This window comes from Peromyscus leucopus, chromosome X (assembly GCF_004664715.2).
Source record: "Peromyscus leucopus breed LL Stock chromosome X, UCI_PerLeu_2.1, whole genome shotgun sequence".
In the NCBI taxonomy this organism is placed as follows: domain Eukaryota; kingdom Metazoa; phylum Chordata; class Mammalia; order Rodentia; family Cricetidae; genus Peromyscus; species Peromyscus leucopus.
The window spans coordinates 113,966,892-113,991,344 of record NC_051083.1 but is presented as its reverse complement, the minus strand read 5'-3'; the positions used below and the strand labels follow the sequence as shown (position 1 = coordinate 113,991,344).

Genomic DNA, 24,453 nt, shown 5'->3' with positions numbered 1-24,453 from the left:
CTAAGTGAAAGAAGCCCATGTGAGAGGCTACTATATGATTCCAATTATGATACTCTGGAAAAGACAATACCATAGAGACAGTAAAAGTCTTGGTGGTTGTCAAGGGCTAGGAGGATTTTTAGGGCAATAAAACCATTCTTTATGATTCTCTAATGGCAGATATATGTTGTTAAACACTTGTCAAGATGTGTGAGGCCTTATCCACATGGTAACATCCACTCTTCCTTTGACTCAGCGTAAATGTCAACTCCACTATGAAGCTTTGGCAAAGCCTCTAAGTAAAGCTCTTTCTCCTCCATCCTCCTGCAGCTTTTGGACCATCCCTCTCACAGTGCGTAGAAGCAGTTTCTACTGTAAGGTAAGCTTTCAAAACAGAGACAGACTCATTCTTCTTATCCTCAGCATCCAGGAAATAAAAGGCACCTAACATTTAAATAAACACATGAGCGGATAATTATGAAGACCTTAACCCGGAGCACAGGGCTATATTGTAAGCCTTGGTTAGCATTTAATCTGTAGAATTCTTCCAAATGATCCACTTGCTTACTTGTTTCATATTCTGGAAAGAACCACTGCCCTGATGTTTAGAAGTGGGTGGCATTATGTTGACAAATGGCCTTGCAAAAACACAATGTACTTATTCTACTCCCATAAATGTGTTTTAAGAGTCCAGTCTCGATTTCATAGTTACTTTCTCTTTTTCACTTCCCAGAGAATGTAACTTAGAGTTAGGTAAATGAAGACAACGTCAAAATGATTCAGCCAATAAATAGTTTAATGAGAACCAAGGTCTATAACATAGATAGCAGTAACTGTGCTGGTAGCCTTCTGCTGTAGCCTATCTGGGGATAACCAACTACATTTAACCCACATTTGAAAAGAAGGCCCTTTGGAATGTCACCCATCAGTATCCATCTTCACAGAAGACACCAATCTGGGGTCACACTCGCAATGTTAATACTTCCTCTTAGGGAAGAGGTAACACAAATGCATCAACAACCTTAAGTCATCCTACTAGTCTTCCATTAGAGGGCCCTTGGGAGACCACTGGTTCTGTAAACACATACATCTTTGTCAAAATACATTAGGAACACAAAGGAGAACAGTAGAAAGGGCGGCAGGGCTGGGCTCACAGATGTTCAGTTCTTAGATCTGAAGCCTCTTGAGCTGCTCATATGTAATAAAAAACTGAAAAATGAGTCAGGGAAGATTTCTGAGTTGATACTGAAAGTTAAACCCATTTTGAAAACTGTGCATTGCATTCTCTTAAATTAATGTACTTAGTCTAAAGGGGATTGCCTTGAAAGACTTTTCTTAAGATAAACTGTGTTGAGTGCCTACTATGTACCCACCATGATCAATGGCACTCAGCAATGGAAACTGATCATAATAAAGTTAGAGTTTTCAAAAGCAAACAGAACAAACACAACACAACACAACACATAATTCCAAAGAGAGAAAGGAATATTCTCTCTGTTCAGCCTACAGATCCCAGAAGGGTGAGGAGCTATTTTCCAACCCTGCCAAGCTAACAAGTACACACATTAGCATCACACACAGTATCCAGCACATGGCTCTAAACACATGAGGTATTTAAGCATGGCTGAAGGGGAGAAATCCACTCATAATAATAGAATCCCACTTGGCTGTGGATTCTTTCACTGTATGAATGCTTTGTGTCCTCTTAAGATTTTCCAGCTATTTGGGTCTCATAGTTATTTGTTAAGAAATCTATACCACGCCAGGTGGTGGTGGCGTACTTGGGAGGCAGAGCCAGGCAGATCTCTGTGAGTTCAAGGCCAGCCTGGTCTCCAGAGCAAGATCCAGGACAGGCACCAAAACTACACAGAGAAAACCCTGTCTTGAAAAACCAAAAGAAAAAAGAAAAGAAATCTAGACAATAGCATGCACTTTCCTGTGAGCATCTTCGATCAGTGTTGCTAAAAATTTCATAGCCCTTTTAAGACTGGCTGTGCTTGACGTTTTGTTTTATTACATTTGTTTGTTTGTTTGTTTGTTTGTTTACTATTTGCTGGAGAGGGCATGCACCTGCCACAGTGTATTCATGGAGTTCAGAGGACAACTGGCTATGCTTGACATTTTGTTGCATTACATTTATTTGCTTATTTATTTATTTAGTTAGTTAGTTAGTTAGTTAGTTAGTTAGTTAGTTAGTTGCTTATTTGCTGGGAAGGGTATGTACCTGCCACGGTATGTGTATGGAGTTCAGAGGACAAGTTACAGAAGCCAATTCTCTCCTTCCACCATAAGTCCCAGAGATTAAACTCAGGTCACCAGGTACGGAGGTGAGCAACTTTCCACATGGAGCCATCTTAGACATTTTGATTTAAAGAGGAACATTTGACACATCTTTTCTGTCACTTTAAATGTGTATTTGCCTCCAAGGGAAAGTTGTTTCACTATTGATTCCATTCACACTGGTCTCCAGTGGGATGCTTGAGTTTCTTACATGCCTATAAAGCATTTAATATCAAAATTACCTTTCCATAAACTAAAATTACCTGGGACATTGAAGTACTGGCTTGTATTCTCAATTTCTAAAAGGATACAATGATGTTCCAGGGTCCAAGTCGAAGCCAGTTTGGCCAAAATCCTTTATAGAGGGCAAAAAAGCCTTCATGTTTCCACATCTGAGGTAAAGACATAACCAAAAATAGTGAATTTTCCTTTCTTTTTATATTTGACAACCATTTTTCATGCCCACCCCCAGCAACTTTGGCTATAATGAATGATCTCTTTTCTGAAGATACACTTTGGAGTCTAAATAATTGGTAGTCTAAATCCATCAAGCCATTACTCAACAATTATTACTGAGTACCCAACATATACAACACATACTTCTTAATTCTGGAAATATAATTGTAAAAAAAGAGCTGGGCATGGCAGCACATGCCTAAAATCTTCGCACTCTGGAAGTAGAGGAAGTAAATCAGGAGTTCAAGACTATCCTTAGCTATACAGTGAATTTGAGACCAACCTAGGCTACATGAGACCCTGTCTCCAAACACCCTAATTAAATGTAGTGGGTCACAAACAGACAAAAGAGAGGAGGAATAGAAGTTGTTGGGTAGTAGAAGGGAATTTTGGGGGAGAAGGACAGGAATAAGAGAGGATAATGCAGGATAATTGATCCACCTTCTTTATATGAATGAGTGTAGTGAAATTATGAATAGTAATACTTTCACAGGCATTATTGTATCTGAAGTAACTAGAGATAGCTACATAAAGTGATGGCACACTTAAAGGACCCTATTGAAGTGTGATGCTAAATTAGTCTTATCAATAAAAACCATGAGTCAAATATCGGGGTAAAAATCAAAGAAGCAGAGCAGCAGCCACTAGAGACTTCTTACCTCTATGAATCCTCTAATAGAAAGAGGGGCTGAGATCCTGTCCCCACCCTCCTTATATTCCTGTCTCGACATCCTGATTGTGCTGGGATTAAAGGCATGAGCCTCCCAAGTGCTGGTATCAAAGGCATAAGCGTCCCAAGTGCTGGGATTAAAGGTGTGAACCACCACCAAATGGCCTCTATGGTTAACTAGCAGCTAGCTCCACCCTTGGATCTCCAGGCAAACTTTATTAGAACACAAACAAAATATCACACAACATTTCCCCCTTTTTGTCTAAATACAATAAGTACAATAACTATAGGCAAGAATTATATTAACAATGTCTAGTCCAATAGCATTTGACAAATTCAGAGAAAATACTGCATTATCTAGCCTATCTTGGTGAGTCCAAAGGGTTGTACCTAATTCACTTCCTATCCTAACTTGAATTACCACATTTCTATACCCTATTCCCAGTCATCCATATCCTTGTGCAGTCCTCACATCATAACATATCAGGACTATTGTGAGTTACCAAAAGAACATAGCAGAATTTAACACTGCTAGATTATAAAAGGTATTATATATATATATATATATATATATATATATATATATATATATATATGTTGTCTATCTCCTCTTTACTTGAATTTTTCTCTCTGAAGGAAACCAGCTGTCATACCATGAAGAGAGGCCTTCATCATAGAGAGCTGAAGCATTTAACTAATACTGTCAAGTCATCTTTGAAGCAGATATGCTAGCCCCAATCAAGCCTTGATGATGACTGAAGCCCTGGCTGACATACAACCTCTAAGAGGTCTTAATCTAGAATAATTCAACAAAGCTGCTTTTCAATTTATGATAAAAAAATAGTAGAGGTACCAAAATAATTTCACTGCCCATTTGCCAGGCAGTGGTGGTGCATGCCTTTAATCCCAGCACTCAGTAGGCAGAGCCAGGCGGATCTCTGTAAGTTCGAGGCCAGCCTGGTCTACAGAGTGAGTTCCAGGACAGGCACCAAAACTACAAAGAGAAACCCTGTCTTGAAAAAAAAATAGTAGAGGTATCAATTTATGATCTGCCAAAACTGGAAAAGAATAATTGTTCTTTCAAGACCCTGAGTTTTAGAGTAATTTTTTACACAGCAGTACATAGCTTATACAGTCTGTGCCCCTAGAGAATGTATATTCTAGTGTGGACAAGCAAATACACACATTGTTATAGATAGATGGATATTGGTAGATATTAATATATTGATACATATTGTATCCAGAAATGATAAAAAGGGATGAAGAAAATAAGGAAGAGAATAAGGACTTGAGAAAGTCACTTGCCTTCTCTGTTTTATATTTTTAAAGTTATTGTGACTCCATGGTATATTTCATTGAATGATTTAAGGACCATGTATGAGGAACAACATGAGCTACTTTGCACTGTGGTGCCCTTATTTATATAGTAGGGGGTCTCTATATGTACCAAATGGTCTCAAGATTTAGATGACAGACTAAAAGTCAAAAGCTGATATCATATGCTGAATTCTACCAAAAAGTAGTTTATATAATACACAAATATCTATTAAGCAATGACAATATGTTGGGTGTTTTGTCAGATACTGAGAAATGTTGTTCTGCCTTTTCATTGGTGAAATGAATTTTACCATTGTTTTAAGAAATGAACACATTTTAATAAGATAATGATATGAGCAGCCAGATTTAAAGATATCTCTCTTCTCATCCTGCAAATTAAGAATCTAGAAATAAGTGTCCTCATTAACCACTTGGGAGTGGGGAGGACAAATAATTACATACTAATGATACTACTGATAGACAGCCATAGATAATATGCTTCTACTAATGGACCTCCAGCAAATCTGAAGGACTCAAGCCAAAATCCGTTTTCGTTTTTACAACTACTCAAAATAAAGCTGAGATGCAGATAACCTAAAAATATACAATTAAATGACAAGAGACTTCAGACATAATCCAATTATCATTATCTCAAATACCACAATAAAATCCTAATTGGTCTAAGATCTCCACCTACAAACTAAAATCAATCTTTAAGAATTATAAATCAGACCATATTATAGTCCTACTTAAAAGTTCTCAGGTGGCTTCATTCTAATTGCAAATTCTCTGCAATGATCTGCAGGATCCTTCATGATTTAGACCCTGTCCCTCGCTGCAGATTCTCTTCCTACTGCTTTCTCATTCATTCACCACACTCAGCCACACAATCCTGATTTTTAATTCTAATACGTCAAACTCATTTCAACTTAGGCCTTTTATAATCTCTTCTTTCTTTATGAAATGGTTTTCTCAAGGTTTTCACATGGCCACCTCCTTCCCATTATCCAAATTATCCATAAGATTTCTTAAGCATCCTAGCTGAAGGAATTCAGACCACCAAGTTGCCATTTCAATATGCTGTTATTTTCCTCATAGTATTTACTTCTATCTAAAATTATTTGTCTGTCTCTCTCAACTACATTATAACTTTCCATAGAGAATGAATAGTGTTTGCCTTGTTCACCTCTATATACCCACCACCTCATACCTCTTGGAACATTAAAGTTTTGTTGAATATAAATGCACACACACAAAAATAGTATGATGCTCTAACAGTTCCAAAACTCATCTGAATCCTTATAATTCTCCAGGACATTTGAAGAAGCAGGTTATGTGTAAACAAATAAGAACTTCTGCAGGTAAACACAGATAACAGAGTTCTGCAATAAATATATCAAAATATGAGTATTAATATATTAATATCTACCAATACCTATCTGTCTATATCAATTTGTGTATTTGCTTGTCAATATCACTAGCACATACCTTCCATAGGGGCACTGACAGTATAAGTTATCTGTTGCTGTGTAATAAATGAATACATTGATTTAATAAATAACTTGCCCTGGAAAAACTAATAAATGGAAATGTATGCAGCTCTGTTTTCATGAAACTTTACTGGAACAAACAATAAAAGAAATTCCAATAAAAAGTACTAAATATGAATAAAATGTGATACAGTCATGCAATGTAGTATTTTATTCAGCAATAAAAAGAAGGAAAGAATTGATACATGCTACTATGGGTGAACCTTGAAAGCAAGCCACTTTGAAAGGAGCCAATTAAAAAGGTCATACAATATGATTCCATTTTGATAAAATATCTAGAACAGACATATTGATAGAAATAGGAAGTAAGTTAGTGTTTACTTAGTTCTGAGGGGATGGGAGAAACAGAGGTGATAAAATGGTAACTAGGTCACTTTTCAGGTCATGAAGATGCTCAAAAATTGACCGAGTAATTGTTATACACATCTCATCATTATATACTACACACCATTTTGAATGAATTATTTTAACAATATGTGAATTTGTCCTCAATGAAGATTTAAATATATATAGAGAGAGAGAGGGAGAGGGAGGGAGGAACAGAGAGAGAATTGTTAATGGTATGACAGGAACTATAAGAAACCCTGCACACTCAGAAGGCAGGGGCAGGGGAATCATATATTTGGAACCAGTCTGGCCTAAATAGTGAGTTTCAGACAAGTCTAAGCTACATAGCAAGATACTTTCTCAAAAAATAAACAAATATAAATATAGAAAAATAAATAAGCAAAAGGAAAAAAGAAACCTTGCATATATAATCTAGTCGAATGGTTAGTAAAGGCTCTTGTGGAAAAAGCTATGGATCTGGAGAATTAATAGAAGTGGGAAAAAGCAAAAGGCACATTAAGTTATTACAGCAGGTATCTAAGAAAGTATATGGATGAACACTTAGGGAAAAAATCTAGGGCATTTGGAATGTAGAAAGGGAGAAATGGGGGTGGCGGAGTGAAAAGGATACTAAAGAACTATACACTTCTTTACAGAAGTAGTGACTGACCGAGGCAGCAGTTCTCTGCAGGATACAGTTTGGCACAAGCCTTTAGTGCAAAAAACTGTATAGTACTTTAGCATCCTCAGAAAGTAAAAAGGTCGTTAACTACTCTATCTTCTCTTTGGTTATATACCTATCTGGATGCTAATGATCCCAAGGACACTTACCTATAACCACAAAATTCCCCCAACTTAGGCCTGATATCTCCAAATACCACGGGCTGCTCCTCATACACATCAAACTAAGCATCAAAACCAATGTCTCCTATAAAATCTGTTCTTTCAAATTTTTGTATGTGTATGAATGTTTGTCCATGTACCACATGTGTGCCTGGTGCTCACAGAGGCCAGAAGATGCTGTTGGATCCCCTGGGACTGGAGTTACAGATGCTCAGAAAACTGTCATGTGGGTGCTGGAAATTGAACCCAGGTCCTTTGCAAGAGTAGCTAGTACTCTTAACTGCTGAGCCCTATTCATCTTATGATGTCTCCATCACTAAATGCACCATCTGGTCACCAAATCCAAACCCAGGAGGTCATCTTTGACATCCCTTCCCCTCCACACCTCTCTGTATCATCTCAACAAAACTCTATTATTCTAATTATTCCAGATTATTAAATTATTCTCAACTAAATTATTCTCAATTCTGTCCTATCTTCTACACTTCCAGTCATATTGAGGATCAGGCCTTCATCCTTTCTCACTCAAATCACTACTCAAGTCTTTTAATCAACATCTTTATCTGCAGGTCAATGGCTCTTTAAATCAACCAGATCAGAATCAGTACTACCCGGGAACTTCCTGGAAATACAAATTCTCAGGTCCCACTTCTGACATGATGAATTAATTCAAGTAATTCTGATACATGTTAAACTTAGAAGACTCATTCACTGCCCTACCCTTATCCCCTTAGATTAGTGGTCTTCAAAGTTGGATAAACACACAACCACCTGTGAAATTCTAAAACTTTTGATAACCCAGGTTCTGAGTTGACTGATCTAAGGCAAACATGGGAGCTGTGGAATTAATGAGTGATTTCAATGTATACCCAAGATTGAAAACCACTATCTTAGATCCTATTTCCACAAAGACAGAGTGCTCTACTTAAAATACAAATGGGACCTGATTAAAGCTCTCAGTATCTCCAAGTGTCTCGGTACAACATTCAACACCCTTTATAACCCAAACAACCTATAGCACTAATATCAGGAAAGCACCAAGTGTTTTAGTTAAGAGTGCTTCCTCACGCCAAAGGGTCTGAGTTTACTGCAGCAGCCTACTTGCTAGCTGAGAAGCTCTAAGGCAGGTAAGCCTTCAGTGCTTCGATAGCTACCTCGTGGGATAATGAGGAGAACTCAATGACTGAATACCTGGGAGTCTCATTAGAACAGCTCCTCTCATGCAATACAGCATTCAACAGAAATGAGTTATTATTCAATTTGCTAACATCTCCAGAGAACTTATTTCAAACTTCTCAAGTGTGGGCTATAATTTCCTACCATAGATTTCTGAGTTTTATCACTTTTTAGGCTGTATTGATTATCTATTTGTAACTGCCAGTACTTTAGTAATAGCTATAATTTCCCTTAAGCTATTAAAATAGTGCCCCATAAATAACAAATAGCTGTTCAATGAAACTGATAACAGCAGAAAAACCATATGGCCCCTTCATATTTTATCCCTGAATTTGTTTTTATAGCAGTAATGCAACCAATACTTCTGTATACATTTATGACATTCAACCCCAACAGGAATACTCAAATCAAAATATGATCAACCACACAACCTGGAACTTAAATCGAATATTGGGTTTGAGGTTTCTTAAGTACAAGGCTTTCTAAGACAGGGTCTCTCTTATTTGAAGTTGGAAAACATGGGATATTATAAATCCTATTAAAATGTTTATTTTATGTGTATAGGTGTTTTGTCTGCATGTGTATCATATACTGTGCATGCAGTGCTTATAAAGGCCAGAAGAGGGCGTTCGATCCCCTGGCATTATAGACAGTTGTAAGGTATCATATGGATGTTGGGAATAAAACACAAGGCCTTTGGGAGAGTAACCAGCACTCTTAAGTGCTGAGCTATCTCTCCAGCCTCCTAATTTAAAAAAAAAAAATAGAATTTCACACATAAGTACTCATTTATATCATTTCCATCCTTCCTGCTCCCCTTCCAACTTCCCCTTCCATGACCTCAGATATATTAAATCTTGAAATTCTACAAAGTGCTATTAATATATGTATCCTGTATTTTCAAGCATTTGAACTGGAATAATATTAAGAAGCACTACACATTAGCAAATTTCCTAGGAGATAGGTTATTTGTCTTTGAATGATTCTCAGAAGCTACTGAAAATACACATAATGGTTGTTTGATGTTCAGAATATGTAGCAAGAAGAATAAAGACTGAAAAATGTCTTAAACACCAAAGAGAAACTGAAAGTGTAACCCAAATCCACAGTACACATACCTTTAAAATACCATCCAAAGTACCCTTGTAGAGGTCCACATGGCCCACTATTGCCCTCTGATTCATCATTCGCGTTCTCACAACGTCAACTGGGTTAGATGCCAGAGCCCCAGCCAAACCACAGGTAAAGCTAGAACTAAAGGAGAAAACGAATTTAAGAAGACAGATTATTCCCACTTCCACCACTTGCCCACTTAAAGAGAACTTATGCCAAAGGCAAAAGCATAATAACTCAGATCCACTAGATAAAGCCTGACATCCCTTCATTATAATCTAAAGAGAAAGAAACTCCTTTCTAAGGAAAGGCTGTCCCTTTCATTCTCATTCAAAAACTCGGCCTCTTTTAGAGAGGACATAGTCCATAGACCTTAACGACATCCCTAAGCAGGAAGTGTCCTGTACCACCGATAAGTTACATAAAATTTTCTGACCACAGGATCATATGCCAAATGCATTTAAGGAGCAGAATATCATAGAGAAAATGCAAGATGAGAGCAGAAATAGTCTTCATCCAAAAACTGTTTAGCTTCAGAAACTACAAAATTTGACCCTTTTTTTTTCTGGGTCCCATTAAGAGCAAATTTCCCTTCAGATAAGGAAAAACAAAGGCAAGAAAAAGCATGTGCTTATAAGAAATACAGGTTGATGGGACCCTGGGCTGCAGCTCAGTTCAGTGTTTGCCTAGCAAGCATGAAGCCCTGGCTCCGATCCCTAGCACCGAAGAAACAGGTTGTGCTAGTGTACTTTGCACATCTGTAATCCTAGCACTCTGAAAGGAAAGGCAGGAGGATCAGAAATTCAAAGGAATCCTTGGCTTCACAGTAAATCTGAGGCCAGTCTGAGCTCTATGAGGCCTTTCCTCTAAAATATGTAAGTAAATAAAGTACAAGCTGTCTAAAAATATCATACAAGCCAGGTAGGTGGTGGTGCACACCTTTAATCCCAGCACTCGGGAGGCAGAGGCAGGTGGATCTCTTAGTTCGAGGCCAGCCTGGTCTACAGAACGAGTTCCAGGACAGCCAAGCCTGCACAGAAAAACCCTGTCTCAAAAAACCAACAAAACAAAAGAGTATCATACAAACATCTAGTAGGTCTCTACACTATACACAGCTCCCAAGTGGCCAGGTGTCCACAGTATCTGAGGATAAGTGCAGGTAATGGGTGGGGGGAAATATAATCAGAGTACTTCATATGCATGTTATGAATATGAGCATGTTATATTATTATATAATACAAATGTGAGAAAATGTCATACTGAAACACAATCTTCTATAGTGAATATATACTAATTAAATAATGAGAAAAGTAAGTAACATGAAATGTCATAATAAAACCCACTATTTTATATAATAAATATATAGCAATAAATTTAAAACTATACAATATCCAGAAGGCTTGAAGTATTGGCCATAGGAGACAAGTGTTAAGGCCATACATATCAGTTATAAATCTACCTGAGGATATCAGTAAACGAGGCTTTTTATGTTAAAACTGCTAAACACAGACTGAATCAAACACAGCTCACTTACACAAAGTGTGTTAAAATGGTGTCTCCCAGCATTCCCGACAGTATCAGGTGCTTCTTGGTAATGTCATAAACTGGCAACTCCACTCCCACGACGATGGCGGCACGCTGAGCAGTTGGGACCACACCCTACAAAGCCAAAGTGATATCAGACCCTGAGAAATACCGAGAATGACATAGATCTGCAAAGTGAACCAAAATTGCTGGGTGGTGGTGGAAATTACCGTAAAAATAAACTCTGAAATGTATAGTTCATTCTTTCAAATCAGTGACCAACACTGAGATGTTTATAATTCCTAATCAACATGCTGTACTACAAATAAAACCCTCCCTAACACCCAAAGCACAAAAGACAAAAAAAAAATATAGATAAAATATGTTAAATTGGATCGCACCATAATCAAAACCTTGCAATTTAAAAAAATACCAGGGAGTGAAAAAATAACACACAATGGAGAAATACTTGAAAATCATAAATAATTTAGTCATTAGAAAAATATATACATCAAATATATATACATCAAAACCACAATGATAGTCAGGCAATGGTGGCACTTGGGAGGCAGAGGCAGGTAGACCTCTAAATTTGAGGCCAGCCTGGTCTACAGAATGAGTTCTAGGACAGCCAGACCTACACAGAGAAACCCTGTCTCAATAAAAAAAAAACTGACAATGACATGCCATTTCACACCTACTGGGATGACTGCAGTCATGTTTTCTAAGTAAAATAGTAGGTGTTGATAAAGATGTGAGGAAACTGGAACCCTTACCACTGCTGATAAATACATAAAATGGAGCACCAACATGGTATCTCATCAAAACATTAAACATAAAATTACCAAATGACCAAGCAATTCCCTTCATAGATCAATACCCAAGAGAACTGAAAGCACATTTTCTTTTGTTGTTGTTGCTGCTGCTGCTGTTGTTTGAAACAGGCTTTCTCTGTATAACAGCCCTGGCTGGCCGGTCCTGAACTCACTCTGTAGATCAGACTGGCCTTGAAATCAGACATCCGCCTGCCTCTGCATCAGGAATGCTGGGAATAAAGGTGTGCACTGCCATCACCTGGCCTGAAAACACATTTTCATGCAAAAAAAAAAAAAAATGAACACGGCAATGTTCACAGCAATAGCTAGCATATTATTGAAAAGCACAAAATAATCCAAATGCTCATTCATTGGTGAGTAGATAAAAGATACAGCATATCCCCAAAATGGAAATTGTTATTTGGCCACAAAAAGAAATGATATACTGAGACTTGGGGCTTAGCTCAGTGACAGAAAGAGAGGAGGGAAGGAGGGAGAGGGCAGGAGGGGTGCATACCTACTCCCTGAAGACTGACATAATACAGTTCTACTTGGATGAAACATGTAAAGTAGGCAAATCTCTATGGACAAAAAGAAGAGTAGTAGTTTTATAGTGTTCTGAGGATTGGCAGTGATGGGAACGACTATCTTTTTGGTAATGAAATGTTCTCAACTTAGACAATAGAGATGGTGGCATAAATCTATGAAACCACCTGATATAATTGTATATTTTAAAGATGAAAATTTTTACAATATGTGCATTTTCCCAATAAAGCTGTTAGGAGGCAAGGCAGTGGTGGCACACGCCTTCAATCCCAGCACTCGGGAGGTAGAAGCAGGCAGATCTCTGTGAGTTCGAGGCCAGCCTGGGCTACAGAGTGAGTTCCAGGGAAGGCGCAAAGCTGCACAGAGAAACCCTGTCAAAAAAAAAAAGCTGTTGGGGGGGGGATAAAATCATAAAGGAAAAGGCACTGAAGAGGACAGAGTTCGGCAGTAAAGTGGCAAGTTAGACAGTTCCTTCCATATGACGCCCCAAATAAGACGTCAGGGCAACAATGGGGAGTCTCTATTACAAGGACAGAAAGAGAACATGAGGAATCAAGGAAGAGGTTAAAAACACGGAGAAGATACAGAAAGGTGAGGCAAAGAGACCTAAGGAACAGTTCATAGCTCCAGCCCCATCAAGAGGGCGAGAAAGATGCTGCGTAGCAACCACACATAAACAGTAGAATCCGGGCAGTCCGAGTGGTAACTAAGTGGCAGTCCTGCAAGCCTTAAATCACATATGGAGATTTGGTGTAACGCTGAGTGTTCCTGGATGGCAGGCTATCATTGGAGAAGCAGTCCACTGCATCACTGCCCAAATGCTGCAGTGTAATAATCGGGTAGCATCTTGAGAGGGGGCCCACTGCTTGACGGAGCTACTCTACAGAACTGAAAACCCCCGGGTGGGGCGGGGGCGGGGGCACAAGCTCAGGAATAGGAATATTTGGACACCGAGGGATACCCTGTCACAGTGTCTGGATGGAAGATGCCCATCAGAAAAAGTCACATAGAGAGTTCGACACAGACCTACTGAACTTTAAGCAGAAGGAAGTGTGAGGCACAGAGGATGAGGACAGAATGTGCTCCCATCCTCCACAGTGAGCAGCGAGTCCTGTTACCTGTGAATTGCATCAGAGGCTGAGAGCTCTAAGCTCTTACAGAGGACCTGAGTTCAGTTCCTAACACCTACATCAGGTAGATCACAACTGCCTGTAACTCCAATTCTAGGGGGATCCCCTGCCTGTAGTTTAACTCCAAAGCACCAGCACTCACAAACACATTCCCATACATAAATACATACAAATGTACATAATAAAAAATGTTTTAAAAATATATAATCATGAGCTCTTAGGAAAGAATAAATCTTGATAGAGCAGGTAAATAAGAATTAGGAGATAAGAATCAAACATTATTAACTCTTTAGATGAGGCAATAACTAAGATAAGGAGGAGACAGAAGAGTACATACCTTTTCAATAACAGCCTTAAGTGTAAATGATATTAAGTCACTAATTAAAAAGCCACAGACTGGCTATATGGAATTAAAAGAAGAACACTCAAGACTTAAGTGTTTGTTATCTGAAATGACTTGCCTCACTATCAAAGACATACTACATGGGAAGTAACAAAAAATGATATTCAAAGCAAAGAGAATCTAAAAGTAAACAGAATTAGCTACTCCCATAGGTGATTAAGCTGATTTCAAAGCAAAATTATTAAGAGAAACTAAAGAAGGTCCCTGGCTGGGGTTATGGCTTAGTAATACACTACTTGTCTGGTATAAGGCCCAGAGTTCAATCTCTAGCAAAGAAAGGAAAGATGGTCACCACATATTAATAAATAGAATAATCAACCAAGAAAATATAACAACTGCATAAACAGGTACCAAATATTGGTGTACCCAATTTCATAAAACAAACATGACCAATATAAAGCGACAAGTAGGTATAGTAGCAATTGTACTGAGCGACTTCAGTAACCCATTGCCAACAACAGATCTCATCTAGGCAAAAAACAAAGAAACCAGTTAAACTACGATACAGATAAAATGGGCAAAATAGACATACGCATCTACAGAATATTAGACCCAACAGCTACATAATACAAATTCTTCTCAGTAGCCCATGGAACTTTCTACAAAGTACATCATCTTTTAGGCCATATAAAAAGTTTTAAGGGGGCCAGGCATGTTAACACCAAATTTAAGTCCCAGCACTCTAAGTTCAAGCAAAGGCAGGCAGATCTCTAAGTTCAAGACCAGCCTGGTCTACATAGCAGGTTGCAAGTCAGCCAGGGCTATATAGTTAGACCCTGTCTCAGTTAAAAACAAACAAACAACACCCTAGGGGGCTGAAGAAACAGCTCAGCAGTTAAAGAGTACTGGTTGTTCTTAAATAAGACTAAGGTTCAATTCCCATCACCTCTGTGGCAACTCACAAGCATCTATAACTCCATTTCCAAGGGATCCAATACCCTTGCCTGGCTCTGCAGGCACTACACACTCATGTGGTAAATAGAAATACATGCAGGCCATACATACACATAAATAAAGATTTTTTTTTATTTTAAGAGGGGCTGGAAAGATGGCTCAGTGGCTAAGAGCGTGCACTGCTGCTGCAGAGGACCTGAGTTCGATTCCCAGCACCCATGTCAGGTGGCTCACAACTGCCTTTAACTCCAGCTCTAGGGCACCCATTGGCATGGCTTCCAAGAGAACCTGCAGACACACAGAGATACACACACTTAAAAATACTAAGTCTTAAGCGGCTCAATGAAGTTCTTGCTATACAAGCATGAGAAGCTGACTTCAACTCTCAGAATCCACATTTTTTTTCAAAATGGAGTGTGGTGATGCCTATTTATGTAATCTCAGTAGTGAGGAGGAAGACAGAAGACTCCCTCTAGTCAGATACCTTGTCTCAAAATAACAAGGTAGACAGCTCTTGAGGAATCACATCCAAGGTTATTAGTCTCTGTCACCCACACAAATGCTTACACACACACACACACACACACACACACACACACACACACACACACACACACACGACATCAGAGCAAAAAGGGGATAATCCGTGAAGATGAAGGGAATTAGAGGGAAACTACATGCAATGGGGGGGGGGTGAATACAATCAAAACATGCTATATGCATATATGAAAATCTCAGCATGAAACTCATTTTCTATAGTATACACTGACAAAATGTCTTTTTTTAAAATGATAGTCCTGGTAATCTAGTCTTGGCAGTTAATCCCAGCTACTCATGATGTTAAGGCAGAAGAACCCTAAAATCAAGGACAGTGTTGACTACAGAATGAGTTCACAGCTAGCCTTACCAACTGAGTGAGATCCTATCTCTCAAACTATAAAGAAGAAAAAGGATCACTGATATAGTTCCGTAGTAGAGCCCTTGCATGAGACACACAAGGCCCTAAGCTCAATCCGCAGTACTAGAGGAAGTTTCTCTAAACAAGGTGAGACATGAGTCCACACTCATTACAGCGACAAAATAATAAAAACAATGCTTTGTGGCACACACCTTTAATCCAGCACTTGGGTGGCATCTCTGTGAGTTCAAGTCCTTGTAGCAAGTTTGAGGCCTGCCTGAACTACACGATAAAATTTTGTCTCTAACATTAAAAAAAAAATTGAGGAAAATAATGAAAGTCAGTGAAATGATGAAGGGGAACTTCCCAGTGTGACTCCCGGAATGTGAGGGTGAGAAGAAAGGATGACACTAGGTCAAGTGTGAAAATCTGGGGAAAGGCAAAGGGAAACAGTTCCTCCCGTACATGTCCTTCTGCAGCGAGAGATGAACCAACAGAATATGCCTATCACAACTCATGACCACAGACAGCTGGTAATGCATGACAAGTCAGACTTCTGTCATTATCCCAGTGATGTGAGCAAGGACAGATCCTTGGGGCTTTCTAGACACTTACTCTAGCGGACTTAGTAAGTTCCAGGCCAATGAGAGACTCTTGTCTATGGTGATATTGTGTCCCCCAATATATTGTGCACCCTAATAAACTTATCTGGGGTCAGAGAACAGAACAGTCACTAGATACAGAGGCCAGAAAATGGTGGCACACACGCCTTTAATCCTAGCATTCTGAAGGCAGAGATCCATCTGGATCTCTGTGATTTCAAGACCACACTGGAAACAGCCAGGCATGGTGGCACACACATTTAATCCCAGGAAATGATGGTAGAAAGCAGAAAGGTATATTAAGGTGTGAAGACCAGGATCTAGAGGCTTTTAAGTTTTTAGGCATTTAGCAGCAGTTCAGTTGAGATCCATTCGGGGGAGGACTCAGAGGCTTCCAGTTTGAGGAAACAGGAGCGGCTGAGAAGGTGGAGAGGTGAGGTTAGCTGTGGCTTGTTCTGCTTCTCTGATCTTCCAGCCTTGACTCCAATACCTGGCTTCCCTGAGTTTTTTGTTTAATAAGACCATTTAGAAATTCGTGTTACACTTGTCTCCAAAAAAAAGATAGATGACACTTAAAGTTGTCCTGATGCATTTTCTTAAATGCATGATATGAAATTATATCCAGCACTGCTATTCTAAGTTTAGAGAGAAAGGAATATATACTTTTCAGAAAGGATTAGAAGGAAATATATTAAAATATTTTATCTGTTTGTTGGATTAGAGATAAGGTAATTTCATTTTATACTTTCCTTTTATCCATTTTTTATTATATTTTAATTTTGTGTGTGCATGTGTGTGTTTGTGTTATATGTGTAAGTACACACATACATGCTACCCATGTGGATGTCAGAGGACAACTTGCAGGAGTCAGTTCTCTCCAGTTCTCTCCATGTGAGTCCCAGAGATTGCGCTCAGGTCATCAGGCTTGGAGAGAGGTGTCATTACCCAGTGAACCATCTCACTAGGCCCTCGTTTTTATGCCCATCAGTTTTGAAAATTTTTCACAAGGAATGTTTTGCCTTTATACGTTTTATTGATCATTACTCCTTTTGTGTGTGGGCAGGTGCATGGGAACAATCCTCTGGAGCTATCCACATTGATTTTTGAGACTGGGTCTTTCACTGAGACCTGGGTCTCACTTACTAGCCTACACTGGCTGGCCAGCGAGCCTGGAGATTCACCCATGTCTGCCTTTCCAATACTGGGAATGAAGCGCACACCACCGTGCCCAGCTGTTGATAATTTTATGGGGGTATGGTAATCAAACTCAGGTCCTCATGTTTATATATCAAACATTTTACCAACAGAAATATCCATACAATCCACATTACTCCTTAATCATGTATAAGGGATTTGTTAAGTACACTTGGACAAAAATAGAGACTCAATGAAAATAAATAAAATTTAAGAACTGAAAATAACATATTATGTAGATAACCACTTTCTGAGGCAACTTTTATATTAAAGTATTTCACCCTCTCTGAATTCCCAAGCCCTAACTACAGGCGATGCAGCAGTGCCAATGGGGATCCTGCTGACCTAGCCTAACAGCAGCTTGCTCTATGCCTCTCCCATCTGCTTCACTCTGCTAAACAGAATGACCATTCCCCTAAGACCACACTGGTGACCAATAAGGTCCTAATTTAGGGCATACTGGCTGATTGCACTCCACAGATATTATTTATGTGGCCTATACAACATTTCTAAAAGATGTGGTTAGTTGTCAATTAAGGGATTTCACATAGAAATGCAAGTTTCTAGATTCTCTTGAAAAATCAAATTTTAGGGGCTGGAGTGATGGCTCAGAGCTTAAGAGCCCTTGTTGCTTTCACAGAGGACCCAAATTCACGTTCCAGCACCCACATAAAGGCTCACAACTTTCCCTAACTCCAATTTGAAGGCATTTGATGCCCTCTTCTGGCCTCTGCTGGCACTACATGCATGTGGTGCTCTTCTATAACATTCTGGCAAAAGACTCACTCATGCACATAAAATAAAAATAAATAAATCTGGGGGGAAAAAGAGAATTCAAAATTTAGCCACACACAGCTTCCCACTAATGCATGACAACAACAAATCACAGCAAAAATGCAGCTATCCTCTTTGAACAGGTAAGGTATACTCCAGCTTACCAGACAAGCCTTAGCACACAACTGTCTCTCCAACTCTTATATAAGTTCCATTTTGTTACCACTTCTTTATACAGAGGAGTTAGGAACACCTTGAAATTTCTCAGGACCAAACGTTACAACCAAGGCAGGAATATTAAACAGACTAAAAGGATCACATATTTGCACAGGAGAAAGTAAATGTATTTCTTTGTTGAAATTTTTGAATTTTTTAAAAAAATTTGAAACAAAATTGGAGTTTATTAAGAAAAGGTGTCAACATAGATTTGTATGCAGGCATACCAGAGACTGAACCTATGGATTCATGCATGCTAAGCAAAGTATCCACACTGGGATATACTTTTCTCAGAACTATATTTTTACATGTAAATAAAATGTATTTATTCTTGTGGAATAATCCTTTTATACACTGTGAAGACGTGTCACTCGGGTTGATTTATATAAAAAGCTGAACAGCCAATAGCTAGGCAGGATTTTCAGGGCAAAGAGGATGCTGGGAAGAAGAATGAAAAAATGCCATGGAGTGAGCAGGATGAGCACTACAGAGATGAGGTAATAAAGCCAAGAGGCAGAAAGTAAATTAATAGTAATGGGTTAATTTAAGTTATAAGAGCTAGTTAGAAACAAGCCTAAGCTATTGGCCGGGCTTTAATAATTAATAATAAGTCTCTGTGTCCTTATTTGGGTGCTGGCTGGTGGGAGAGAGAAAGACTCACTACATACGGTGCCCACTGTCCGGGTACATATTTCAACATAAGACCCAAAAGAGCTTTTAAAAAGGTTCCAAACACAAAAATGGAGTCAAATGCAGCTTCCTAGTCCCATAGTCTCTTAAGCAGGCCAAAATACAGAGACACGCCTCCCAGCCATGGCCTGAGGGCTTGAGCCATAAACTGTGAGGTTTAAGATTTTGCTGATGCAGACAGAAAAGGTTACAGTTACACAGTAAAGCAGGTTTAGATGGGGGAAAAACCTCTAAATAGTTGCAGTGTGTTTAACAATGTGTAGGGTTAAAAAAAGAAAAAGAGTATATACCGTCATAAAAATAAATGAGTAAATCGTTTAAAAATAATAAAGTAAACGCTTTAAAGAAAGAGTAAAGTAATAAAAAAAGAATAAGGCATGTAGAAATGGGAAATACACAGGGAGTCTGGATCCTGTATGCTGTTGTGTTGTCTCTGAATTTTTTGATTGCTGATAAGCAAAGGATAGCTGCTGGGAGACACTGGATTGTGAAAGGGACTGTAGAAATAAACCAACCTAGAAACTTTAAGAATGCCTTAACTTTAAAATGGAACTCAAAAATTGTATTCATTTGGGAAAGGGGTTATGCTTTTGTTTCCACATGAAAAAAAGAAGACGTGGATTTGTTCAAGGTTAATAGATATAAGATTTGGTTGACCTGTGTTAATGCAGGTATGTATGTCACAGTCCATACTTGTATTAATGCAAATATGTATGTCACCTTTGAAACTTTGTGTGTTTTCAGAGCAAGGGGACCACACACCAATGAAAATGGGTGGCTCAAATGATCCAGCCTCTCAGAGTGCCTCTGTTGCATTTGCTGAGTTCTGCATCCAGAACAGCTTCAAGCCTGCTGGGTGAGATGGTCCAGACTCATAGACTATTCTAGCCAGGACTTGATTATTATCCTAATTTTCTCAGAGTCCCCCAAAGATGATAGTGCCCACAGACAACAGGAAGCAGTTTAGACAACACAATGCCCACATTCCCATGAGATGGAGTGGGTAGTTTTTGGTCATTTGGTAGTTTATGGATATTTGTCACTGTTTAGGGGGGTTGATTATAAACTGTTATTGGTCATGGTCAAAAAAAATTGAACAAACAAGATTAGATTCAGGGATCTCTTTCTGAAGAGAAAAAGGGGTGATATGGTATAGAAATGATGGGAGAAAGGGGCAGATTGTTGAGTCTACTTTCGAACAACCACTAGTCTTAAAACTTTACATTGGTAGGGATTTTGGTATTTTGATACAAATTTAAAATTATTTTTGTTATGCTATAGGTATGCTTCTATTCTTATTTGTGGTATTGTGCTTATGCAGCTCATTTAAAATGTAATGTATAATTAAAAAATGCAGGTTAATAGTCATTTATAATAATCAAACTTGTAGACATATTGGGTATGTTCTCAAGATTAAATGAATATATTTTATATATATATATATGTAATCTTCAAACACTTCAAAGACCTACAGAATATGGCATTTAAGATGTTTAAAAACCTGAGACTTTGCATGACAGTGAGATACCTCTGCTCCTGACAGCACCAATTTACTTTAGAAAGGATGGTGGGCATCAAAGAACCTCCATATGGAGTTTGCTTTCATTGTGGCAAAACCAGCCATTTGGGCAAGAAACTGCTCTTGTCTTGACTGCTGACAACATGCTAGACAAGCAGTACACAAAGGAAAAAGATTGCTGAACTTTGCCAAGATAAGGTGGAACAGTCCTTCAAAATCCCTGCTTCATAGAAAGGTCTGCCAGATATTCTAGGTCTATAGGCCAAAGATTGGATGCCCCACTGTTGCAGAGGAACTTTGGGTGACTTTCCAAGTAGCCAAATGTCTCTGTCATTTCTATATCTTTGGAAGTTACTTGCAATGCACTTTGTTTATTCAGGTAATAGTATATCCTTCTAAGGTCTTTGATGGAGTTGAAGACTAGATAGTAATACTTATACTTTTCCTTAGTTATGATAGAAGGTAAATTAAGTTTAAAAAAAAAAAACTTTGGACTCACCAAGATAGGATAAATAATGGAGTATTTTCTTTGAAATTGCCAAATGCAAATGGACTTGACATTGTAAATGTAATTCTTACCTGATAATTGTTCTTATTATATATAGTTTTACTATGTTAGAGTTAAAACCTTTCCTTTTTATTTAGACAAAAAGGGAGAAATGTTGTGGGATAATCTTTTTGTACACTGTAAAGATGTGTCACTCAGATTGGTTTAATAAGAAGCTGAAAAGCCAATAGCTAGGCAGGATTTTGGGAGTAGGGGAGATGCTGGGAAGGAAGAGGACATACCAGGGACACAGAGCAAGCAGCATGGGCATTACTAAGTAAAGGTAACTAAGCCATGTAAAAGAACATAGAATAAAAGCTATGGGTTAATTTAAGTTATAAAAGCTAGTTAGAAACAAACCTAAGCTATCAGCCAAGCTTCCATAACTAGTAATAAGTCTCTGTGTGGTTATTTGGCAGCTGCCAGGTGGGACAGAAAAAAAAACAGTATATCTCAAGAAAATACATAACAAAATATAAAAGGGCAAACTTAGATAAATCCACTTATTTGAGTTACTTGACGAATTCACAAAGACAGAGAGTAGTATGGGAGTTGCCAGGAGCTAGGGGAAAGTAAGAATGGTTGTTTAGTGGTTATAGAGTCTCAGTTTTGCATGATGAAATGAATTCTGAATTCATCATGGAGCACAGAGAGGCTCATGAGGCCTTACTCTTCATTGAGGATTTAACGGCCGGTAACAGTTTCTAGAAGTGAGAGGCTCATGAGGCCCCACCCCTGACTAAGGATTTAAAGGTAGTTAACACTTTCTAGAAAAGAGAGGGGCTCATGAGGCCTCACCCCTGAGGATCTATAGACAGTTAATGGTTGCTGGGGGAGGAAAATATTTTATTTTAGTGATATACACATTGGTAAGGTATCCATGCTCCTGTAAGTAAAACTAATTAAACCCATTGGTTCACAAATAAAAACAAAAACATGGAAGTAGAGGGAGACAAACTGGAAAGAGGACAGGGTTCAATAGGAGTAGAAGGATAATAAAAGAGTGAAATGAAACTCACTGTTTATAATTAATATATGTTAATAAAAATAATAATTTTTTAAGTTCTGGATATTGGTTGCAAACAATGTGAATAGATTCAATACTATTGAAATTCTATGTGTATTGTATGACAATTACCACAAGTAAAATTAAAAATAAAATGTCTGGGTTCCCCTAACCTAATTTATAACCTCATTGTTTGGTCTTTGTCTCTTGGCATCAATTCATGAAAATGTTCTAGTTAATTCTATTCTTGCTATAAATTGGACTAATCAGGAAAGTACGCCCTACTGTTATCAAAAAGCAAACCTCAAGGATCATTAATAGTGCTATGATCATTAAGTAAAAAGTTATGTCTATATCAAAAGAATACATAACACAATGTACTTTGCTTCTGTACATTATGTGCCAGGATCATACAAGTAGCGTGGCCATAAAAGTAGTTATATTCAATTATTAGGTATTAGGATATACATGTTGTCAGAGTTTCACCTCATAAATTACCTGCTAATTGCAAAAGGATGAAAAGTTTGCCCTTTATGACAGCAAGACCTCCTGGACATCATATGACTAAGCAGGCATCTCTGTACAGTTTAATGTGGCATAACCAAACACGCACCTCTTACCTTGATGCAAAAGGTTTAGAATGAATGTAAGAAAATGAGTAGACTCAAGTTTCAGGCAATAGAGGAACAAGCCAAAGACCACACAGAAATACACTATATGAAAACTATCCTGGTCCCATAAAAAGGCAGATTTTTAATATGTTCTAGGTTTTAAGCATTAGGTTCTTTTTTCAGATTTATTTATGCATATGCATGCTTTGCCTACATGTATATCTATGCATCACATGTGTGCCTGGGTTCCTGCAAAAGTTAGAAAAGGGCTTTGATTCCCCTGGAACTAGAGTTATGGATGGTAAAGCTGCCATGTAGTAGCTGGCAACCCAACTATTTCCTCTGCAAGAGCAGCAAGTGTTCTTATCCACTGAGCTATCTCTTCAGCCCCTTAAGTACTGTTAACTTTCTTACAATTGACAATAGCATTGTTAGCATAGAGAATGTTTTGTTCTTTTTCTAAATTTATTTTACTTTTTATTTTTAATTATGTGTATGTCTATGAAAGGGTATGCACACATGAGTGCAGCTACCTGCCATTACATTTAGCCTAAAGTCGGGTCTCTGCAAATACAGTCTGTGCTCTTAACTGATGAGCCATCTCTACCTTCTTTATGAGACACATCTTGAAGTGTTTAGGGAACTTTCATAATGTCTATGACATACTATTATATTGTTTAGCAAAACAGTGTGTGTGCTTCTGTACTCAAAGAGACAGATCAAATAATTATGCCAAAACGTTATCAGTTGTCTAATCCAGATCATGCATATTCATAGTTTAATTCTTTCAGCTCTATTTTGTATGAATTTTTAAAGTAAGAATTAGCTGTAGAAAATTATAAAGGAAAGAAAATAATAAAGCTCTCAATTTTATTTAAAAGTCTATCAATGGACTTGCCATGCCATTCTGCTCTCTTTGCATATTCTAATAATAGTCTTATTTGCTTAGAATAATTCAATGATCACAACAGAATAAAAAGTTATTCAATGGTGGTGGTACATGCCTTTAATCCTAGCACTCAGGAGGCAGAGGAGGGGAGCTCTGTGAGTTTGAGGCCAGCCTGGACTACATAGTAACATTCTAGGCCAGCCAAAACTACATAGTAAGATCCTGACTCAAAAGGAAAAGTATTGCAACAGAAGTTAGGTACAGTGGAACAGACCTGACTTCTCAGCCCTCAGGAGACATAGGCAGGAGGATCACAAGTTCAAGACCAGTCTGGGCTACTTACTAAACCCTATCTCAAAACAAAACAAAAACAAAAAAGTTATTGCAACAATGACAGCAAAAGGCAAAGTATAAATAAAGACTAGGCAACAATGGCAAAATGTTCAAAGTGATTATCTCTAAGTGGTGGAACTACTGGAATTTT

The 24,453-nt window shown here is 38.2% G+C and overlaps 1 protein-coding gene across 5 annotated transcripts in view; it reads right to left on the bottom strand.

Moving 5' to 3' along the window:
- Positions 1-757: 757 nt before the first annotated feature.
- Slc25a14 (solute carrier family 25 member 14) overlaps positions 758-24,453 on the bottom strand; it is a 41,079-nt gene continuing 17,383 nt past the window's right edge. For all 5 annotated transcript variants that reach the window (XM_028887351.2, XM_028887352.2, XM_028887353.2 and 2 more), the window contains 4 exons: positions 11,246-11,370; positions 9,717-9,852; positions 2,571-2,651; positions 758-1,188 (listed from right to left, as the gene is read on the bottom strand). In XM_028887351.2, coding sequence (XP_028743184.1) covers positions 1,147-1,188; positions 2,571-2,651; positions 9,717-9,852; positions 11,246-11,370 — 384 coding nt within the window. In that variant the 3' untranslated portion in view covers positions 758-1,146. The remainder of the gene's footprint in view (positions 1,189-2,570; positions 2,652-9,716; positions 9,853-11,245; positions 11,371-24,453) is intronic.